At 36.4% G+C, this 20,800-nt stretch overlaps 3 protein-coding genes across 5 annotated transcripts; all 3 read left to right on the top strand.

The window, feature by feature from the left end:
• Positions 1-614: 614 nt before the first annotated feature.
• LOC121265330 (macrophage migration inhibitory factor homolog) lies at positions 615-4,247 on the top strand. The gene is made up of 2 exons (XM_041168921.1): positions 615-864; positions 3,831-4,247. Exons 1-2 carry the CDS (start codon positions 754-756, stop codon positions 4,056-4,058), a joined length of 339 nt encoding a protein of 112 aa, XP_041024855.1. The 5' UTR covers positions 615-753; the 3' UTR covers positions 4,059-4,247.
• Positions 4,248-6,462: 2,215 nt separating this feature from the next.
• On the top strand, positions 6,463-15,810 carry LOC121265325 (macrophage migration inhibitory factor homolog). 3 transcript variants are annotated; one of them, XM_041168911.1, is made up of 4 exons: positions 6,489-6,697; positions 15,028-15,228; positions 15,318-15,376; positions 15,506-15,810. In XM_041168911.1, exons 1-3 carry the CDS (start codon positions 6,587-6,589, stop codon positions 15,369-15,371), a joined length of 366 nt encoding a protein of 121 aa, XP_041024845.1. In that variant the 5' UTR covers positions 6,489-6,586; the 3' UTR covers positions 15,372-15,376; positions 15,506-15,810. The 3 variants fall into 3 exon arrangements, with proteins under 3 accessions (XP_041024846.1, XP_041024844.1, XP_041024845.1); XM_041168912.1 differs by lacking the exon at positions 15,318-15,376 and having other exon boundaries at positions 6,463-6,697; XM_041168910.1 differs by having other exon boundaries at positions 6,487-6,697; positions 15,028-15,376.
• Positions 15,811-15,957: 147 nt separating this feature from the next.
• On the top strand, positions 15,958-18,914 carry LOC121265324 (biotin--protein ligase 1, chloroplastic-like). The gene has a single exon (XM_041168909.1). The coding sequence runs from the start codon at positions 17,139-17,141 to the stop codon at positions 18,036-18,038; it is 900 nt and encodes a 299-aa protein (XP_041024843.1). The 5' UTR covers positions 15,958-17,138; the 3' UTR covers positions 18,039-18,914.
• The last annotated feature ends 1,886 nt before the right edge of the window (positions 18,915-20,800 follow it).

Genomic DNA, 20,800 nt, shown 5'->3' with positions numbered 1-20,800 from the left:
AGTTAAAAAAATAATAAATCTAAAAAAATATTATCTTCCTAATACATCCTTTAAAGTGGTAAACATAATATCTAAAACTTATATAATATCATATATCAATGTTTTATACTAAAATTATATATAATTGGTACCTACCTACCTACCTACCTACCTCCATCTCTTGCTGATCTCCTAGTCTGCTCATTCATTCCTCTTGATTTTTTATTTATTTTATTGTTTTGCAGGAGAGATTAATGGTACCCGGTCGGGTCATTGAAAACGTGTTTCTGACATGATAATGACAAGATCAAGGTGTAGGATATATATAAAATCTGTGGTGGTGGTACCTTGAAAACGGACGAGAATGGTATAGCTAGCGTACGTCCGGTGAAAAGAAATAAAGGTGTCGTTCACGTTACAAAATTTTTTATTATTTTTTTTCATTTAATTATTATAATTTTATTAAATTTTTATATAAAATAAATTATTTAATTTTTTTAAATATCAAAATAAATATATATTAAAAATATATATTATAATAATATTTTATTTAATTTTTAATTTTTATCTTAAATCTCAATTATATACAAAAACAAACAAGTCCTGAGACCAGAGAATCATCAATCATCGGTGCCCTTTTTAAGCCTTCTTGATCACTAAAATTTTATAACACCCATTCTACACGCTAGCGATCGAGCAGGAGGGAAAGGGAAAGGTAAAGGGAAATTAGTGAAAGGGCTGATCAGGTGAGCCGTGACAGCAGCAGCAGCAAAGATGCCTTGTCTTTACATCTCCACCAACGTGAGCCTCGATGGTGTTGACACCAATCCCATCTTTTCTGAAGCCACCAAAGCCATCTCTAACATCATCGGTAAACCTGAAAATGTATGCTCTCCTCCCGTCCTTTTTCAGTCTTTTCTTTCTGTATTCTCAAGTACTTTGTTTTAGCCTTTAATGCATGCGTTCCAAATTTATATCGGCTTTAAACAAGAGTTGTCTATTTATGGACAATACAACATAGTTTCTGATCGAATTTTAGGATCGAATTTTAGGAGGGATGGATCAAAGAGACTCTAACTGCTGCAGAATCTGTTGATCTTCTCCTACCCTCCAGACCTCATCCTTGTTCTCCTTTCTTTAATGATTTTTTTTTTCTTCTAATCGTTTTCATTCTCCTCAAAGCGATTAAATCATCTGGGTATTATATCATTCTGGTGGTTATATATTGTAGCTCCGTAGTATGATCTTCTTCTTCTTCTAGCCGCTGCAGTTGTTATGATTGCATACCGGCGTTCTTGTGAGTTGTTGTCCTAACAAGCTGTTTATACGAAATGACTGTTACTGCTATCTTATCGCGAGAATGCTTCTAAGGCTGCATTTTGAAGTTGAGTTGAATCAATTGAGTTGAATTTTTTATAAATAGTAATGAGTTAAATAATAAAGTAAATTATATAGAATCTATTTCAACTGAGTTTAAAATGTGTTTGAATATTAAGACGAATTTAATATTTTTTATGAGAAATTAAAAAAGATTATAGGTCTCATATATAAAGATGTTTTAAGTTTAAAAAGATTGTTAATTTTATGTGTAAGAAGGTTTTGAGTTGGGATGAGTTTAATAATTTAAAAATTAAGTATATAACTATTAGACGTAATTTATAGTTAAACTAAACTCAACTGAACCCATGAGTTTGAAAACCAAACGCAACCTAACTCTTTCTCCTTGAATTACTGTCCATGTTTTTTGCTCTTGGAGAATTACTTTAATACCAGATGATATTGGAGAATGCTTCTAACCCCGTTTGGAATGTCCTAAGATTAACTCAGTTTAATCTAATTTTAAATTGAGTCTAACATCTAAATACTCAACTATCAAACTACTAAACTCATCTCAACTCAAAATCTCTTTACATGTAGGATTCAAAATAATTTTTAACTCAATAACTCTTTACACGTGAGACCCACAACATTTTTCAAATTCTTATAAATACATCTAAACTCGTCTTAAGTGAGTCCCACAAAATTTACTTTATCATCTCAACTTATTACTATTTATAAAGAATTTAATTCATTTTAACTCAACTCAACTCAATATCTAAACAATCTTAAATTAATGCTTCAATAGAGTACTGTATAATTGTGTATATATATAATATATATAATGGCTAAAAGCAGCTGGATTTTTCTGAGTGTGCAAATAATTAAAATAAATAAATGAAAATTAATACGATATCATTTTTCTCTTTGGGTTTTTTCATATTTTGGAATTATTTTATCACTAATTCTATTAAAAACGTATCCTCAATTCCATATATGTAAAAAAATATCATTTGGTTAAAAATATAAATTTTAAAATGGGGATATGAGATCAATTTATTGACATATTAGTAATATTTTTATATAGGTAAATAAACCCCACATTGTTTAGTGCATGCACCAGTAATTCTTTTACATTTTTAGAAAAATTAAAATATATTAGAGGAGCTTTTAAAATGCTTTTTAAAATTTCAGTGGGGGCGGGCAATTGCACCCAGCCCACTTTTCAAGAGACAAACTCCAGTGGATTTTGTGTGTAAAATAAAATAGAATATAGAAGGTATACCATAAAGAGTTAGGTTGATTGATTTGCCGTATCCACCGTGAATATTTATATTCATTTAAAAATTATTAAAAAAAATATTTAAAAAAAATTGTAAAGTTTCAATATCTAAAAAGGACCACAATCCAAGCTTTACTAGTGGGGTAAGACGAAACTCATGGTCCCACATGAGTCGCCATCTCCTTTCCCACCATCCGGTCTTTGGGGGTGCCTGCCAACTTGCATTTGCATACGTCCCCATCAACTCAAAACACCCACGCCTGTTCACACCAACAATTCCGATATTTTTGCAACTTTTTGTTTGTTTTTTGTTTTCTCAATCCCAAAACTATTAAAAGCTAAGTTGATCTATCTGGAAACTTTATCGCATTTATAGATCAAAGCATCTATTATGTGTGAATATTAGACTTCTTGGTCTTGCATGTTGTCATCTTTGATTAGTTCATTGATATGACATATTTTAAATATATTTTGGCACAAAAATAATAATAGATATAATTATAGATTATGCAATCGTTATGTACCAATTTTGAAAAAGAATAAAATTTATTATTAAAAAATTAATTTTTTTATTTACGTTTCATATTTATTTACTATTTTTTAAAAGAAGTGTGTGGCAGTGTGGCACTTACACTCTTTTTTTATTAGTAGGTGATTGTGACTAATTAAGATGATGAATGCTACTGTTTATCATAGATATTGTGATTCTAGTCACACATGTCAAGTGATTGCTTCTATCAGCTACTTAAAATATGTCGCATGGTATGTGTGACGGGGGATAACAAAATTTAGGATGAAGAAAATCTGAGATCGCAACAGTCGTATGTTATGATCTTAGAATTATAACATTTTATCACGCTTCCGAATCCGACGCACATGGCGACCCATTCTATCGACATTAATCCAGTGGCAGTCCTTTTCCTTTTGGCAGCTTCAGTCATCTATTAATATTCAATGACTTAACACTATGCTCATATATAGTACAAAGACATTTTAATTCAATCTATAAGTCGCCCCTTCCGTGACTTGAATTCGTGATGTAATTCATGCTCTGATATCAATTGTTAAAAACTCAACCATTGATCTGAAAATCCTAGGACTATTGGATATTAATTTGATTAAACTTTTAACCTTTAAGATTATAACAATGCATCATTTAGACCTTGGTGAGTAGTGTTTTGCTGCTTAATACTATTAATTTCAATGCATGTAATTCTAATTTTATTTTTATATTTTTGGCATGCGCATGCAGTATGTGATGGTGATATTAAAAGGATCGTTGGAGATATCCTTTGAGGGGAACAAAGAACCAGCTGCATATGGTGAGATAGTGTCAATGGGTGGCATCAATTCAGAAGTGAAGAAGAAACTGATTGCCACCATTGGCACAATTTTAGAGTCCAAGCTGTGTATTCCCAGGACCCGATTCTTCCTCAAAGTCTACGATACAACTGCTGGGCGCAATTATTCCAAAATATGATCATTCATTCATGTTGTGATCATGACATCATGCGACGACATCATGGCATGCTCACCATTCTTACAATTCGTGAACCTAATTACATATGCTACTCAGTTTTATTATCCAATGCAATTATTTATGTCGTTTAGTATCCACGTACGTACTGTGTTTTCTAAACAATCATTAATGCATATGGTTTCCACAAAATTCAAGGATCCCTGGCATTATTGAGTTGAACAATTCATTTATAAACAGCTCGAGCTTTACATCTTAAGAAGTGCAAAGAAATATTGGAATTTATGAGCAATTAAATTGACTTATAATTCTTACTATTTGTTTTTTTCTCTTTCTAAAACTCCTGTTGGAACTAGGGTTGGGCAGCGGGGGCCGTCCCCAACTATCCCTCCTCCTTCCGCCCTGCCCCCATCCCGCATGGGTCTACTCCGTCCTGCACCATGGGATAACACCCTTAATCGAAACAGAAGAATGTTGACAGGAAAAGAGGAAAATAGGGGATAAATTAATTCATTTTGCTAGAAAATGGATAGAGCCCACATTCAAGCTTGTTAATGGGCGTTGTTGTTTTTCACGACCAAAGGTGGGGCTAGTTTAGTCCAATCCAACCTCGAAATACAGGCCCAAGAGATTTTATGTTCTAATCAAAGTCTCAGTTTGGGCTCCACTGAAGTCCATTTTTTTAAATTGCTAGAATAAGACAGCCTACTGGTGTCTCATGGGCCAGTCTAGTCTTTGTTGTTTGCCTTTTGAACCTATTAGTCCAATTTTTTCAATTTTCTTTTTGTACTCTCAACTCGGATCAAATCAGCCATTTCAGTACTCTTCGGCCATTTAACCACAAAGAATGTTTGACACTTCGTCACATGTAAATCTTTTAAAAAATAAAGACAACATTAAAAGTAAAAAGTAACAAAAATAAACTAAAGTATTAAAAAATAAAAACAAGTAAGTAAAAAATAAAAAAAATAAACTCAATTTGTCAATACAGTGAAATTAAAAAAACAAAATCGAAGCATGGAGTAGGGACCCCGATCCAAGAAAGAGTGGAGGGGACCTCCAAGACTGCCAGCCATCATGGTGAAATTGGAGGTCCTCCCCTCCCAAGATGATGAGAGTAGGTGATATTAACAAAGGGAGGAAGAGACCTCTAGATTTAAGGGAGAGACTAGAGAGTAGAGAGAGCATCCCCTCCCTCAAAATTCCAGAATAAGATTTTCTTGTGTTTTTAAGTTCTTAGGGTTGTTTGGATATTTAGATGGTCACAACTTATCTCATCTTATCTTATTCAATCCAATCTCAACATCTAAATATTATTAAAAAATAAACATTTTTAAATTTCAAATTTTCAAATTTTCAATTTTTTTATATAATCATTACAACTTTTTTAAATTTCTAACCAAAACACAAAAAACAATTAAAATTTTTAAAATTCTAAAACAATAATTATATTAAAACATTATATTCTATCAATATTTTACTTTATAATTTTTTTATTCAATTTTTTTCTATTATTTTTCAAAATCCTATAAAACATTTTAAGATTCTTTATTCAAATTATTTTACTACTGTTCATAAACTATTTCAATACAATTCACAAATTCTCATATCATCTCAACATACAAACGAGGCCTTATAAATCTTTGGCCCATTTAAAATAATTTTCCCAGTTTAATCTTCATACTATTTTTAAGTTAATTTCATTGTAAATTTGTATGCATAGCTTACAAAAATATTTGGAGTTAAATACTCACCGCTGATGATGGAGTGATGTTTCTAAGGTTGATTAATGCAAAAGTGATTAAATAAATGAGTTGATCAAAATTGAGAGCTGAGAAAGTGAAATTTTTAAAAATAAATCAAGGACTAATCTCTGTAAGTAATTTTTTAATATCTAATCTTAATTATAATCTCTATTTTTATTAAATTGTTAATTTGTTAGAGTCTTGATTTATTTTCTATTAAGCTCTGGTTGTTTTTACAAACTATCTCATTTTATTTAATTATTATAATTTTTTTAAATTCTTAAGTAAAATATAAAAAAATAATTCAATTATTTTAAATTTTAAAATAAAAATAATATTAAAAAATAATATTTTACCTAACTTTCAATTTTCAACTAATCTTTTATAACCAAACAGTCCAATTGAAAATAAATGAGAGTAGGTCTAGTTTGTTTTCATAACTTAACTCAATTTATTATATCTCATCTCATTTAATTATTATAATTTTTTTAAATTTCTGTACAAAATAAAATAATTAATTTAAATTTTTAAATCTTAAAATAAAAATAATATTAAAAAAATATATTTTAATAATATTTAATTTATTTTTTAATTTTTATTTTAACTGATGTCATCTGAAAACAAATGCCTAAATTTTCAACCTTCCTTTTTTTTTTTTTTTTTTTTTTTTTTTTAAGATAAATGGGATAAATTCTTTTACAGGAGCGAGGGATTTCAGTGGTAGTAGCGGTGAGCAAAGCCCGAGAGGTTGAGAATTAGCGAGAGAGTGAGAGTCTGAGAGACACGATGCCGTGCCTGAATATTTCGACGAACGTAAGCCTCGAAGGCGTTGACACCTCCTCCATCCTTTCGGAAGCCACCTCCATCGTCGCTAAACTCATCGGAAAACCTGAAGCCGTACGCTCTCTTTCTGGTTTTTTTTTTTTTTTTGTCGACTCTTTTGTGCCTTTGATTTTCTTTCCTTTTCTTTTCGGATTAAGATATTACTTTTTTCGCTCTCCGATTTGACTCAATTTAGAGGCGCTTTAGCTCTTGAACATTTTTTCTAGCGTCTTCTGTTTAGGGTTTAGGTTTACTTCCTAATGTTTATTTTTCTTATCTTTTTTTTTTTTTTTTTTTTTTTTTTTTTGGTGATAAGTAATGTTTATTTTTCTTATCTATCTTCAGTATCATTACGATTTCCTTTTATAATGTGAATTGGGAGTATTGGATGTGTGTCTTCTTGGTCTCTGGAATACGGATTTATGGATGGCTCAGATGACAGTATGGCGAGAGCGATGCACATTGTTTACCCAGTATTCTTGGTGGTAGCTGCTAGTCGATGGGTTCTATTCTCTTATAAAATCAGTGTTAAGGAGCATTGATATGGTTATATCTAGATCAAAGGACCAACAGTCTGTTTGTTTGTGTCCTTAGTGATTGAGTGTGATTGGTGAGAAATGAGCAGTTAGCTTGTAGTCTTTGTCCTGCCTGCTACTAGGTAAGGGTGCTACCTGCACCCCGCGGATGGGGGCCACCCTATTCCTGCCCCTGCATGGGCCAGGGGGGGAGAGTTGGGCCCTGTGCTCTCGTCCGGATGCCAGGGGGTGGATTGGCCCCCACTGCCATCCGCCCCACCCTGCCCATTGCCCATCCACAGCGAAACACAACCGGAAAACAAGAACAAAATCCAACACCAACCCAAAAACAATGACAAAATCCAAAACCAACCCAGATTTTTTACCAAATCCACATATCTATTTCTAAAATCCACAGATCCATCATCCAACAACAAATACAAAAAGTTACAAACACAGATTGAAAAAAATCATCTTAAAAAAATCGCAACCTTCTACTCTGGCAAGACCACGGCGTGGCTGTAAGTTTGAGCAAAGAACCACGGCCATGAATTGCCGTGGGTCTCTTCGCAAACCCATGGCCATTCGTGGCCTCAGACCCACGACCATGCCGTGGCCGTGGGTGTCTCACAATCACAAGCTTCAAGAAGAAAAAGTGGAGGAGGGAGGAGGAGGAGGAGAGGAGGAGGAGGAGAGGAGGAGGAAGAGGTGAATGGAAGAAGAGAGAGGGAGCCTGGAGGCAGAACAGAGTTATAGAATGACAGAGGGAGAGAGAGAGAGAAGAGAGGAGAGGAGAGAATGACATTGAGTTAGGGTTTTGTAGCTTTCTTTATATAGTACACAGTCAAACACCAATGGGGTTTTCCCCAAAACGACTTCGTTTTATACTTATGAATTTTTTTTTTAATATATATATATATATATATATATTATTTTGGGCCTGGCAGACGGGGGAAATTCCAGGCGGTTCTCGGCCCAGCCCAAGCCCCATCCCCCAACAAACAAAATTAATCAGAGAGAAACCGCTCCCTTATTTTCTTGATGCATCCCTATTCGTCGAAACCTAAGTTAATCTTTGAAGTGATGAATTCAAGTAAAGCTTAAGGTTGTAAGTAATCTTGCTATTTTAAATAAAAGTGCAATTTTAAGTATATTTATTTGTTGGACAATGCTACACTCACCGAAAATACCCACCATGAGTGGGTACCAAATGTGTAATTTTTTTTTTTTTTGGTTGTTTTTTTCAAACATTTTTTTTAATCCCCTTAAACATTTTTTTTTTTTTTAAAAAATACAAACTCATTAAAAAACACGTCCTTAACCATCAAGTGAAAAAAAAAAAATGGGTACCCACTCTCGGTGGGTTTTCTCGGTAGGACTACTATTATCCTTATTTGTTTATTGTTTACCTGTGTAAATATTATGTTGCTATTTAATTATTATGTTTACTGTTTACAAAGTTATTAAATTACTAAGAGTGTCCATGCCTTGCATCCATCTAAACTGAAGTCTACTCTCTCCAATTTCAGAATATCTTCCCTAACCTCCCAGTTACTATGTCATATGTGGACAATTATCTTCCCCTTCAACAGAAGATGAACTTCAACAATTCCATTACAATGTTAACACTTAAAATACCTATAAAAAAAATAAAAATTATGCACATGTTAAACATTAATTGATTAATGGATATTTTTTTTTTGGTAAGTAATAAATTTTATTCAAAGAAATAGGCATAAGCCCAAGTACACAGGATGTATACAAAGGAAATACCTACAACTTCCAGAAGCAAAAAGAAAACTACCACCATAAAGCTAAAACAGATGCAGAAAATTATCCGCCATTACAAAAGCGTTAGCCCAAGAACTCAAAGTACTCAAGAAAAAAACCCTAAGATCTCCCAAAGAATGTTCTCTATCTTCGAAGCATCTCCCATTTCTTTTGAGCCAAATGCACCACATAAGACAAGGAGGAATCATTTTCCAAACACTCATCGCCTTCTTACAGCCCTTCATACCCTTCCACCCTACCAATAAATCCACCACTTCCCTGGGCATAACCCAATGTAATCCTGTCTAACTCAAAACCTCGTTCCACAAGAATCTTGTCACTTCGCAGTGAAGGAAAAGGTGATTTACAGATTCTCCATCCCTTTTGCACAAAACACACCAATCCGCAATAAACAAACCTCTCCTTCTAAGGTTTTCAGTAGTCAATACTTTGCCCAAAGAAACCACCCAACAGAAAAAAAGCAACGTTAGAAGGAACTTTCACTTTCCAAATACTTTTCCAAGGGAAAACACAACTACTATGGTTTGACAAAATTCTGTAATAAGATGAAACTCAAAACTTAGCATTTACAGCAGGAATCCACACCATACAATCCTCTCGATCTTGGACCAGTTTTGAGCTGTAAAGTTTAACCAGTAGAGCCTTAACTTCATCCACCTCCCAATCATTAACATCCCTCTTAAAAATAACATTCCATTCAACCTTATTGTTACTACTGCAATACAAATCACAGACAGCTGCATTTTGATCCCTTGCAATTCTGAAAAGGGCAGGAAATTCCAGCTTAAGAGCAATATCCCCACACCACAAATCATGCCAGAAGAGTATCCTCTTTCCATCTCCCATCTTCAATCTGAAATTATTGGAGAAGGAATCCCAACCTTTTCTAATAAATTTCCACAAACTAACCCCGTAAGCTCCACTAGATACTTTAGACCACCAACCTCCCCACACAAAGTTCCATATTTCACATCTATCACATTTTTCCATAGAGTTTTGCTCTCCAATTGATATCTCCAAAGCCATTTCCCAAGTAAAGCTCTATTACCCTTAAATCTTTAATCCCCAAACCACTGCGATCCAACGGTTGACAAACCTTCTTCCAACTAACCAAAGGATACTTCTTTTCCTCACCTATGCCTCCCCATTAGAAGTTTCGAAATAAACTCCCAATTCTCCTTTCAACCCTTTCCGGAAGAGGAAATAGAGAAAGGAAATAGGTGGGCAGGTTAGATAGAGTACTTTTTATAAGAGTAAGTCTACCCCCCTTAGACAAAAAAATCCTCTTCCATCCAGCTAACCTCCTTTCAATTTTTTCTATCACCCCGTCCCAAATGTTTACAGCTTTAAAAGAAGCCCCCAAAGGAAGTCCAAGATACCTCATAGGCAAAGAAGAGATTCTGCACCCCAGTAAGTTTGCCAAATCTGATAAATTCTGAACATCACCCACAAGAACTATTTCAGACTTCGATAAATTAACTCTTAACCCTGAAGCAGTTTCAAAATACAGTAAAAGTGCTCTTAAAGCACGTATATTATCCAAATTAGGCTCACTAAAAAGCAGGGTATCATCAGCAAATAACAAATGAGAAATCTTTAAATTATTCCTTATCTCATTACCCACCTCAAACTGGACAGAAAATTACCCTCCACAGCCTTATCAATCATTCTACTCATGGCATCCATGATCATAACAAAAAGAAAAGGGGACAAGGGGTCGCCTTGCCTCAAGCCACAAGAACTACAGAAGAAACCAGCCGGTTCTCCATTCACCAATATAGAAAATTTTGAAGTTGAAACACAATGCTTTATCCATGATCTCCATTTAACACCAAAGCCATATCTCCTCAAAAGATAATCAAGAAAATCCCAACTTACATGGTTGTAGGCTTTTTCCATATCGAATTTAATAAGAATACCAGCTTGTTCCAACTTCAATCTACCATCCAAACATTCATTAGCAATTAAAACAGAATCTAAAATCTGTCTACCTTTCACAAAAGCATTTTGAGATAGTGAAATTATCCTCTCCATCACCCTACTCAAACGATTAGCCAGCACCTTGGAGATGATTTTATAAATGCCATTTACTAAACTAATAGGCCTAAAGTCTCTTATCTCCACAGCCCCTACCTTTTTAGGAATAAGAGCAATGAAAGTCGCATTCAAGCTCTTCTCATACTTCATATATGAGTGAAACTCAGCAAACACCTTCATGATATCTTCTCTAACAACATCCCAACAATCCTGAAAAAAAGCCAAAGAGAATCCATCAGGTCCCAGAGCCTTATCCTTATCCTTATCCATACCCTTTACCACGTCTAGAACTTCTTCTTGTTCAAATTCTCTTTCCAACCATACAACTTCAACCTGCTCTATTGAGTTAAAAACAAGGCTGTCTAGTTTTGGTCTCCAAGAAAAATTCTCTAAAAACAACTGCTCATAATAATGGACAATGTGGGCCTTAACATCTTCTTAATCCTTAATCAACCTGTCCCCGTCACGAAGAAACTCAATCGCATTATATCTTCTATGAGAGTTTGCCATTTGATGAAAAAATTTGGTACACCTATTCCCTTCCTTCAGCCACAACACCCTCGATTTTTGCCTCCAAGAAATCTCTTCCATTAGTGCTAAGTTTTCCAAATCAGAAACCACCCATAATTTTCTGGTTCTATCCTCTTCCGAAAACAACCCTTGCACCTCCTTCTCTTCCAAAGTTTGCAACTCCTCCTTAAGATGCTTCCTCTTGATATCCAACAACCCAAACTCCTCTTTATTCTATCTCATCAAATCTAACTTAAGAGATTTCAACTTTCTAGCCAAAACAAAACTAGGAGTGCCTGAAAAATTATAGGAATTCCACCAACATCTTACCTTTTCCCCAAAACCTTCAACCTTTAGCCACATATTCTCAAATTTAAAATAACTTCTTCTACTCACAAAACCTCCACAATCCAACATATGGGAAAGTGATCGGAGCACAATCTCGGCAAAACTTTCTGCTTCAAACCAGAAAAATGGGCCTCCCAAGAAGGTGAAACAGAAACCTATCCAACCTAGAAGAAGATCTACCATTAGACCAAGAATAATCTCCTCCCACTAAAGGTAAATCTATCAGATTTAAATCAAAAATTAAATCTGAAAAAGTAACCATAGCACTAGAAAAACTGAATCCCCCAACCTCTCATTAGGAAACCGAGTAAGATTAAAATCCCCTCCAAAACACCAAGGTAAATTCCACCAACTACAAACACCTGACATTTCGTCCCATAAAAGATTCCTTCTACCATCCACATTAGGACCATAAACCCCAGCAAACGCCCACTCAAACTCATCCTCAAGATTCTTAAAATGACATGCCACCAAAAATTCTCCCACAAAGTGATCCACCAGCTCCACCACCCTCCTATTCCACAAAATAATGATTCCACCCGAGGCCCCATTTGATACCAGCTCTACCCAACCCACACTACTACAATTCCATAAACTTTGAACTGTGGCCTGATTCACAAATTTCAGCTTGGTTTCTTGAAAGCAAATAACATCGGCCTTCCATTGACGCATCCAATATTTCACCCTTAAGCGCTTCCTATAATCATTTAAACCCCGAACATTCCAAGAAATGATTTTGGGCTTCATGACAAACCATTGACAGCCCTTTCCTTACCTTTTTCCTTCCAAACACACCCATCCTTGGATTTATAGGTAATAGAGCACTCCAACCTTTTAAGTTCCCTCTCCTTTTTTGCAGCAGATTTGGCCAAATCAGGTTGACCCGCTTCTATAGCAATCAGAAGAGCTCTAAATTGTTCTTCATATCCATTACAAGAAATCCCCACAACATCTCTAATCTCTTCTACCTTTCTCAGAACTCAATCAAAAGAATTACAAGGCCAATCAAAACCTGCATTCAAATAACTCAAAGGAACAGGATTTAAATCTTCACCAGAATCTACAAGCTCCCCCGACTCACAAGAAACCGAGTCATCACCTCTCCCCAACACCATCTGTAAATTAGAGTTGTTGAAAAAAGAGCAGGGAACCTCTTCCATAGAGGAATCGATACCCTTAAACCCTTCACTGCTCTCCTCAATGTCCCCAGCCCTATTATCACAAGACAAGTAAGCCTTTGACTCCAAAACCTAGGCTGGACTCACCCCCAAAAGCTTTACCTACAACTCACCTTCCATCAACCCTTCCTGCAAGGGCAAGCACGACGTCGGGATAGTACAAGAAGACCCCCCCACCTCCATCGACCCCTTCTGAGAGGACACTGACTGGATTGTACCCAAATCCTCTCTGGGCTGTGCATTCAACAGCTTCGCTGCAACAAAAGACCCCTCAGCACTGTTCACTACCGTAGATCTCAACAACTGAATAGTCCCCATCGGCTCACACCTCACCGGCGACCTAGTTTGTGGTAATGAACCAGATCTTTGAACATTAATGTCCACTGTAGCCGAAGAAGGAAGCTCAGGATCTATCGGGCGAAAACAATCTTTAGACCCTCCTCCCATTTCACTGTTCACTGCTGCAGAACTTGTCACCTGAATAGTTCTCGTCGGTTCGCACCTCGCCTGCAATGTTGTCTGAGTTAATGGACCAGGCTTCTGAACAATGGAGACCACCATAGCCGAAGGATGAAACACATAATCTCTCTGGCGAAGAGCAACCTTAGTGTGCTTCCTTATTGGGCCCTTATTTGGCCCATTAAGCTTGCATCCAGAAGGCTTAACAGGCTTAGGCCCACATGACCCCCTTCCCCAATCCATCAGAAGACTCAAGCCCATTAATTCCGCCCGAATGTGCCAGAGAGACCTTCAACTTCCCCTACCTTTTTCCACTTCTCGGAAAAACAACTGTCACCCTCTTCTAAAGAGATCCTACGACTGTTCATCTCCTTCAAAACATCCTTCTTAATTCTTCCTGGTGATTCCACCACATCACTCCTATTTTTAAAACCCAAATCAACATCTACAGATTTCTTGGCAGCAACTAAATAAGGAGTTTCTCTGGAACTAAACTCCCTCGATTCTCCAATAGGACCTCTGTTTTCTTGAACTGAAACAGAGGATCTAGAACCAGCAATCTCACGCGCCTTCTTCATGAAACCAGACCAGCCACTGCCATTTCTCCCTTCAGGAACTACAATAATTCCTTTCCCCTTACCCTCACCCAACTCAATCAACTTAACAAATCTTCCTTAAGAATTATGAGAAAGTTGGAGTAAGAAGACTCTATTCCCCTCTCTCCTAGTAAGAAAAAAAGCTCTATTACCCGAAAAACTCAGACATTCTTCAACCACCTTTGCCATCCAAACCACCACATCACCACTAATGAAAAGAACCTTAGTAAATTTCCTACACTTTTCGGCAATACTAAAAGGATTACCCCCCTTCCTTCTAAACACAAAAGATTTAGCTTCCACCCCAAAGCTGCACTCCATCGACAACACCTCCAGACACACTACTCAGTAGCTAAGAAAAACTAAAAACAGAAACAAGAAAAGAAAAGAAAGAACGATAAAGAAAAATCAATAACGATATTTCCCGGCGAGAGGCACTGGAAATATGGAGAGAGGAGTCATGAGAGAGAGTCTATTGTTTTGCTCTAAAGATTTGATTAATGGATATTGCACAAGGATAAAAGGTCATGAATACTCCATCTTGGACTTCACCAATTTATGCACCTGCGTAACTTATAATCATTTTGTAGACAGCTAGACTTCATACTGAACATGTCCTAAGTTGTTCACTTGTGTTAGTGTGGACAAAACTCAGTCCTCCATTTAGGATAAGGATGGTTTTCTTTAGAATGGTCAAAACCTTATATTGTGAACTAAGTCAGATCTTGTTTGTGTGTTGATCATGCTCTCAATGAACTTGTTCTTATGCCAGACCAAGTGTTCTCTTTTGGATTTTTTTTTTAATATCTTTTATTATATGTAGATTACCGTTCCAGTTTTTTCATTTTTAGTTGATTACACAAGTTCTCTTAACTAATAACTAAATACAACAGTGGTATTGTCAACCTAGATCGTACTTTGTTGTGGTACCTTTTCTCAACTTTAACTATTTGGTATCTTTTATCATGCAGTATGTGATGATTGTGCTGAAGGGATCAGTGCCCATGTCATTTGGGGGGACCGAGCAGCCAGCAGCCTATGGCGAGTTGGTGTCCATCGGTGGGCTTAACCCTGATGTGAACAAGAAACTGAGTGCTGCAATTGCTACAATTCTTGAGAGCAAGTTGAAAGTGCCCAAGTCTAGATACTTCCTCAAATTCTATGACTCTAAGGCAAGCTATCTCAACTTCCCAAGTTGTCATGAAGAAGGGTCATTGCTGTGCACTTCTTTCTTCTCATTGCATTTCTCAATTTTGTTTAGGCACACCAAACCCAAGCATATGCTCAGTGTTTGCATGCTTTACACCAGAGTTAGATCACGTAAATAAATCTTTACTGTTTAAAACCATGATTAAAACTCTTTCTAGCTTTTCCTTATCGGCCCATGCTTCACCACTCCTTCAGGTAATAAGGCTATTTTATTTTCCTCTATGTATATTTCTTTTGCAGGGTTCCAACTTTGGATGGAATGGCTCTACCTTCTAAATTCTCGGTAAGATCTAAACCAGTGTCTTGAATTCCTAAACGACTCAATACTCTGAATTCAGGACAACTTTGTTATCAATAATGTATTTGGTATCATAGGTATCTCAGTAATTGTTGGGGAAGACATAATCATTTCTTTTCAGTGTGTTGTTAGGTTTGATAATGCAAAACAGTTGTCTTTCTTATATGCTACCTGGAGAAAACTTCTTTGGCAATGGCCAATGAATGTTATGTGATGTTATGGTACTTAAAATCTGATGTTTTTGTTATTGGATTGTCACCCTTTCTATATTAACGATTGGCTGGCTTCTTAGTAAGTGTGGGAATAGGATTCACCAAAGGATTCAGCTTACCCCCTGTGATTCACTAACAGATTGTTATGAACCCGTTTACATTGGGTCGGGTTTGATGGGCCTCCAACCCAGTGGTATGTTTTATTTTAATTGATTGTTAAAGTTGTTAGTGGTCCACGGGTCTAGATCAGTGGCCCATGGCCTTTTGCTGGTAGTTGTCGAATTAGGAGGCGTCTTCTAGTATATGTACAAGGAAGTGGATGGTTGTTGGGGATCTGGAAAATATTCTGGAACCTTTGTGAAGATTTGATTTGTGTATGGAGGTTGGAAGCCCTCGAAGTTTTCCTTATCAATGCATATGAGTCTATGAGACTCTTTATCAAACACTTTCGCTGTGTTTATTAATTCTTCTGCAATCAATACATTACATTCCGCAGCTATCCTTTTTACATCACAGCAGGTTGAGTAGAATTTACAGAGGTTTACAAGGAGATTCATTACAAGTGGTATCTAGAACCCACGATCTTGCCATGGAGTTGAGTAATGCAGAACTTCAAGTATGTTTTCAAAATTATCACTGTGCACTCTATGATGAATTGTATAGAGATCCTGGAGAAATGGTCCTTACAGTGAAATTTTCAAATGGAAAAAATTTAAAAATCTTAGTTGAACCTTCCTTTACAATTTATTATGTGAAGCTGAACATTGAATACGCACATGGAAGACATATCTATCCATTGGACCAACAAATATTGAAGGATGGAGATGTTCTTCTGGAAGATGAGATTGAGTTAACAGACAAAAATATTGAGAACTGGTCATCTTCTTCTGGATATGAGGAGGGAAGAATTTGGCTAAAAAAATTTAGAGGAGGGAGTAGAAAAGTCAGTTACGAATTCAATCGAAGAAACACAAAAATCCGCATGGCATGAGGAAAATGGTGCGAAGGATGATGAAATCATGGAGAAAGGAAAAATAAATACAGTAGAGGTGGAAGAGATAATAGCAGTGCCCAGGGAAGTAGTTCCCAAAGAAATCCCTCTTCCCTCTGCTCTCAGAAATCCAAAATTAATTTCGCTTTCACTTTTACTTTCAGATCTCTATTCCCCTTCAATGGTCGCACTTAACAAAAACCACGTTATGGTTGTTAAAGGAGGAGAGCCAGCATTTGGGATGAATGGCAACACCAGGTGGGAGATTGACCTAGGCAGAATTTATTTCCGTTGTCTCCGTTTTTTGTTTCCTCAACCAATTTTTGGGCCTGTGAGGGAAGCGCAGAGTCATCTCTTTTCCTACACTTTCTCATGAAACAAACATATATTCTCCAATCTCTTAACTTCTTTCCACATGTTTTACCCATTAATCTATCGGGACACTCTAAAAGCATGTGGCTGGAGCATTTTCCTGGTGAGAGGAAAATTCCCTACAGCATTCTCCCATCTCTAACCTCACGGGAGACTATTACATTGATCCAATCCCATCCAAACCAGTTCCATGACCTCCAAATCAGCACCATCGCCCATGTGCAGGCTGAGGGCCAAGACCTGCAAGGTAGCTCACCCAACCAGGAGCGCCTCATCTTCAACGGAAGGCAGCTCGAGTTGATTCTCTGGATTGGATCTTCAAGGGAAGGTAGTTCCTCAGCCGTGGTGCAACAATACATGGAGGAAGCTCCTTCTCATTCTCTGCTGGAGACCGATTCAGTGCTCGGTGCTCAACTGATGCTCAAGGCCGGTGACTCTACCTCTCTCAATTTGATCTATATGAATCCCGCTATGGATTTCAATTCATCTCATACGCTAATTCTAGGTGGAAAGTCGACGGCCGAAAATGAGATCACTAAATCTATAAAAAGTACTAACGCTCTGAAGTTGCTTGACAATGGCGAGGTTTCAATACATTTGCAATCGGAGTTGGAGAGACCATTGAAAGAAGACGAATACTCTTTTAGCATCGATTCCTTCATGAATTTTCTTTCGACTAATCAGTTTGGCAGATTCCTCATTTGGTCTCCGGGGTTGCCTTCTACGCACGATGTTGTTTCTCGCAATTTTTGTGAGCTTCCAATTGGTACGGTTTGTGTTGCCGATGTTCAGTCAAGAGGACGAGGTCTATCAAAGAATGTATGGGATTCTCCAATAGGTTGCCTTATGTTCTCTTTTAACGTACAAATGGAGGATGGGCGAACTGTGCCTCTTTTGTAGTATGTTGTGTCTCTTGGTATCACAGCATTTTCCACATCTCTTCTACTTTCAACCTTTGAGTCTTGGCTTGTTGCAGAACACAATAAGTGGGGTTCTCTCCTTGTTGCAAGTGGTCTTTCGTTTCTTTACATTGCCATTAAATTTTTTAAGCCTTGCTATGGTGGTATTGAACGAGATGTAAAAAATTGGGAACTCTTCTGGTGCGTAGGTGTTGGTAGTTGGGCTAGACTTATTATTGGAGTTGTAACTTAGTGCCACTCTAGCAATGCATACAATCGAGTGAAGGATGTTGTTGATTCCTACCCGACTAGAGTTTCTATTAAGGCCATTTTTGGCCTTGCAGTGGGTTACAAATCTATCAATATTCCTATCTTTTCAATTGCTGTTAGCACCGATGTTGGTTTCAGTTTTGCCACTATGCCTGGTATTGCTATAGCTGATTTTGGAATGCTGAGTACCACAGCTACTGGATCGGCCATTGACGTATTATGGTCCAATTAATGATCAGGTTCGAGACACTGCTTTTGAGATCCAGGTATCTATGGTCATGTCCAAGGAGCTAGTGTACACATCTGATATGTTTCATATATTTGAAAAGATTGATGGCATCTCTTTTGAGACAATGTTATTGTGGTGGAGCATGAAGGAGAGGCATAATTGCTTTTCAAAATTCAGGATCTATTTTGATAAAGTTTCTTTAGCTCTACTCAGTGCATTGGGGGATGCTCTAGCAAATCTGCACCAGCCCATTGTGGCCGAGACCCTATTATATTCCTTGAAAATCCATTTGAATAAGACCTTATCAGTATCACCTCTTGGTTTCAGCACTTACATTGCCTCAAGAGCAAAACAGACATGTCCTAGTTCCACCATTTCAAGGATGAGTAATGCTATACACCACACTCTCATCCTATTTTGATCATATTAAGTGGTATGTGGCATATTGATCACCATTAGATGATAAAGAATCATGCAATAAATTATCATTTAATGGTGATAAATGTGCCATATCATAGTTAATAGGATAAAAGTGAGATGGTAGTATGGTGTATAGAATTTTCCTTCAAGAGTAATGTTATATACCACACTCTCATCCTACTTCAAGGATATACACATCAGACGGAAGTGAGTACCATAGAAGTTGGGGCAAGGCAATTTGAGAATCAAAATTTCAACCTTGAGGACAAGGTTCTTTAAAGGGGGGAAATTGTTATGAACCCAATTACATTGGATCGGGTTTGATGGGCCTCCAACCCAGTGTTATGTTTTATTTTAATTGATTGTTAAAGTTGTTAGTGGTCCATGGGTCTAGATCAGTGGCCATGGCATTTTGCTGGTTAGTTGTTGAATTAGGAGGTGTCTTCTAGTATATGTACAGGGAAGGGGGTGGTTGTTGGAAAATATTCTGGAATCCTTGTGAAGATTTGATTTGTGTATGGAGGTTGGAAACCCTCTTAAGTTTTCCTTATCAATGCATATGAGTCTATGAGACTTTTTATCAAACACTTTCCCTCTGTTTATTAATTCTTCCGCAATCAATCCATTACATTCTGCAGCTATCCTTATTACATCACAGCAGATTGAGTAGAATTTACAGAGGTTTACAAGGAGATTCATTAAACAGATCTCTTGTTAGAAAAAAAACCACCAAAATGGTAATGATTGAGGACAAGTCTCAATCAATCCACTGAAACGTAGTAATCCATCCAGAGAGGTGCTTCTCACCAATTCTTAAAAGAGTCTCTTACCCTTTTACCTGAAGGAAGGATTTGATTCTATTCGTGTTAGTCATTCTGGGTAGTTCCAGCTTCGATTTCACGTTGATGTAGACGGAAGGTCTGACGGCTTTACTTACATCGTTTCATCATCATTTGACTTGGGCCTAGGCGTTGTTACTTGGAAAGCACTTAACTTTTGTTGAAAGACATTCTTTATTTTTTAGGCGACTGTTATTGAAGTGGAGTGGAAGTAAAGTTTTATTTACTTCAAGACAAAGGTGATGCAACTATGGAAAATTTGTCCTGGGGTTGTATTTTTCACATTGCATACAGCTAGGGAAGCCGGTTGCCCCTCCTACTCTTTTTATTTAGCTAAAATAATGTTGTGGGTCTTTGAATTGAACAATAGAATATTGTATTGTGGGTAAGAATACAATATTGCCATGGGTCTACAAAAAGCTAGGATTTTTGATCAAATATGATGTTTGTTGGCTTTGATCGTTGGAAATATCAGATCTTTGATATGCATTTTGGAAGGGCTGTTCTGATTTGTGGAGGAACGACCGGTGGGCTTTTAAATCCATATTCCTCTGCAGCAAGGGTAAGCGAATGGAGTTTAGGGTGAGAGGGTAAGGACGGGGTATAAAATGACCATACAGCACAAGTGAAGACAAGATATCCATAAGCGTGATTATAGTAAGCATTCTACTCACTGAAAACTATTCAGGAAGACGCTCCCTCAACTTAAAGTTTGAGTCATAATTCAATGAATTTTTAAATGGGTAGTGATAGGGTTATTATACATTTACTACTTATAATGTATTTATTTTTTATTATTTTATTTTAAGTATTTTTTTAACATTTTTAATCATTAAGAAAAAATTAAAAAAATATATAATTTTACTAATAGTCACTTACTTAACTATTAAGTAAAATAAAAAATAAAATAAAAATCAAATACAAAAAGAGTAGTAAATGAATAGTAGGAGGGTAGTAATCTTATCATTTTCTTAAATTTTTTAGAAAATTTGCGGAACGGTTTTC

The sequence above is a fragment of the Juglans microcarpa x Juglans regia genome, chromosome 5D (genome assembly GCF_004785595.1).
Source record: "Juglans microcarpa x Juglans regia isolate MS1-56 chromosome 5D, Jm3101_v1.0, whole genome shotgun sequence".
Taxonomy (NCBI): Eukaryota; Viridiplantae; Streptophyta; class Magnoliopsida; order Fagales; family Juglandaceae; genus Juglans; species Juglans microcarpa x Juglans regia.
The sequence above is the reverse complement of the archived record's forward strand: the minus strand, read 5'-3'. Positions and strand labels throughout refer to the sequence as shown.

Coding starts and splice junctions, on each gene's coding strand:
- LOC121265330 (XM_041168921.1), top strand. CDS start 754: ATGCCTTGTCTTTACATCTCCACCAACGTGAGCCTCGATGGTGTTGAC. Junction 865..3,830: donor TCATCGGTAAACCTGAAAAT/GTATGCTCTCCT, acceptor ATGCGCATGCAG/TATGTGATGGTGATATTAAA.
- LOC121265325 (XM_041168910.1), top strand. CDS start 6,587: ATGCCGTGCCTGAATATTTCGACGAACGTAAGCCTCGAAGGCGTTGAC. Junction 6,698..15,027: donor TCATCGGAAAACCTGAAGCC/GTACGCTCTCTT, acceptor TTTATCATGCAG/TATGTGATGATTGTGCTGAA. Junction 15,377..15,505: donor TTACACCAGAGTTAGATCAC/GTAAATAAATCT, acceptor TTTCTTTTGCAG/GGTTCCAACTTTGGATGGAA.
- LOC121265324 (XM_041168909.1), top strand. CDS start 17,139: ATGAAACAAACATATATTCTCCAATCTCTTAACTTCTTTCCACATGTT.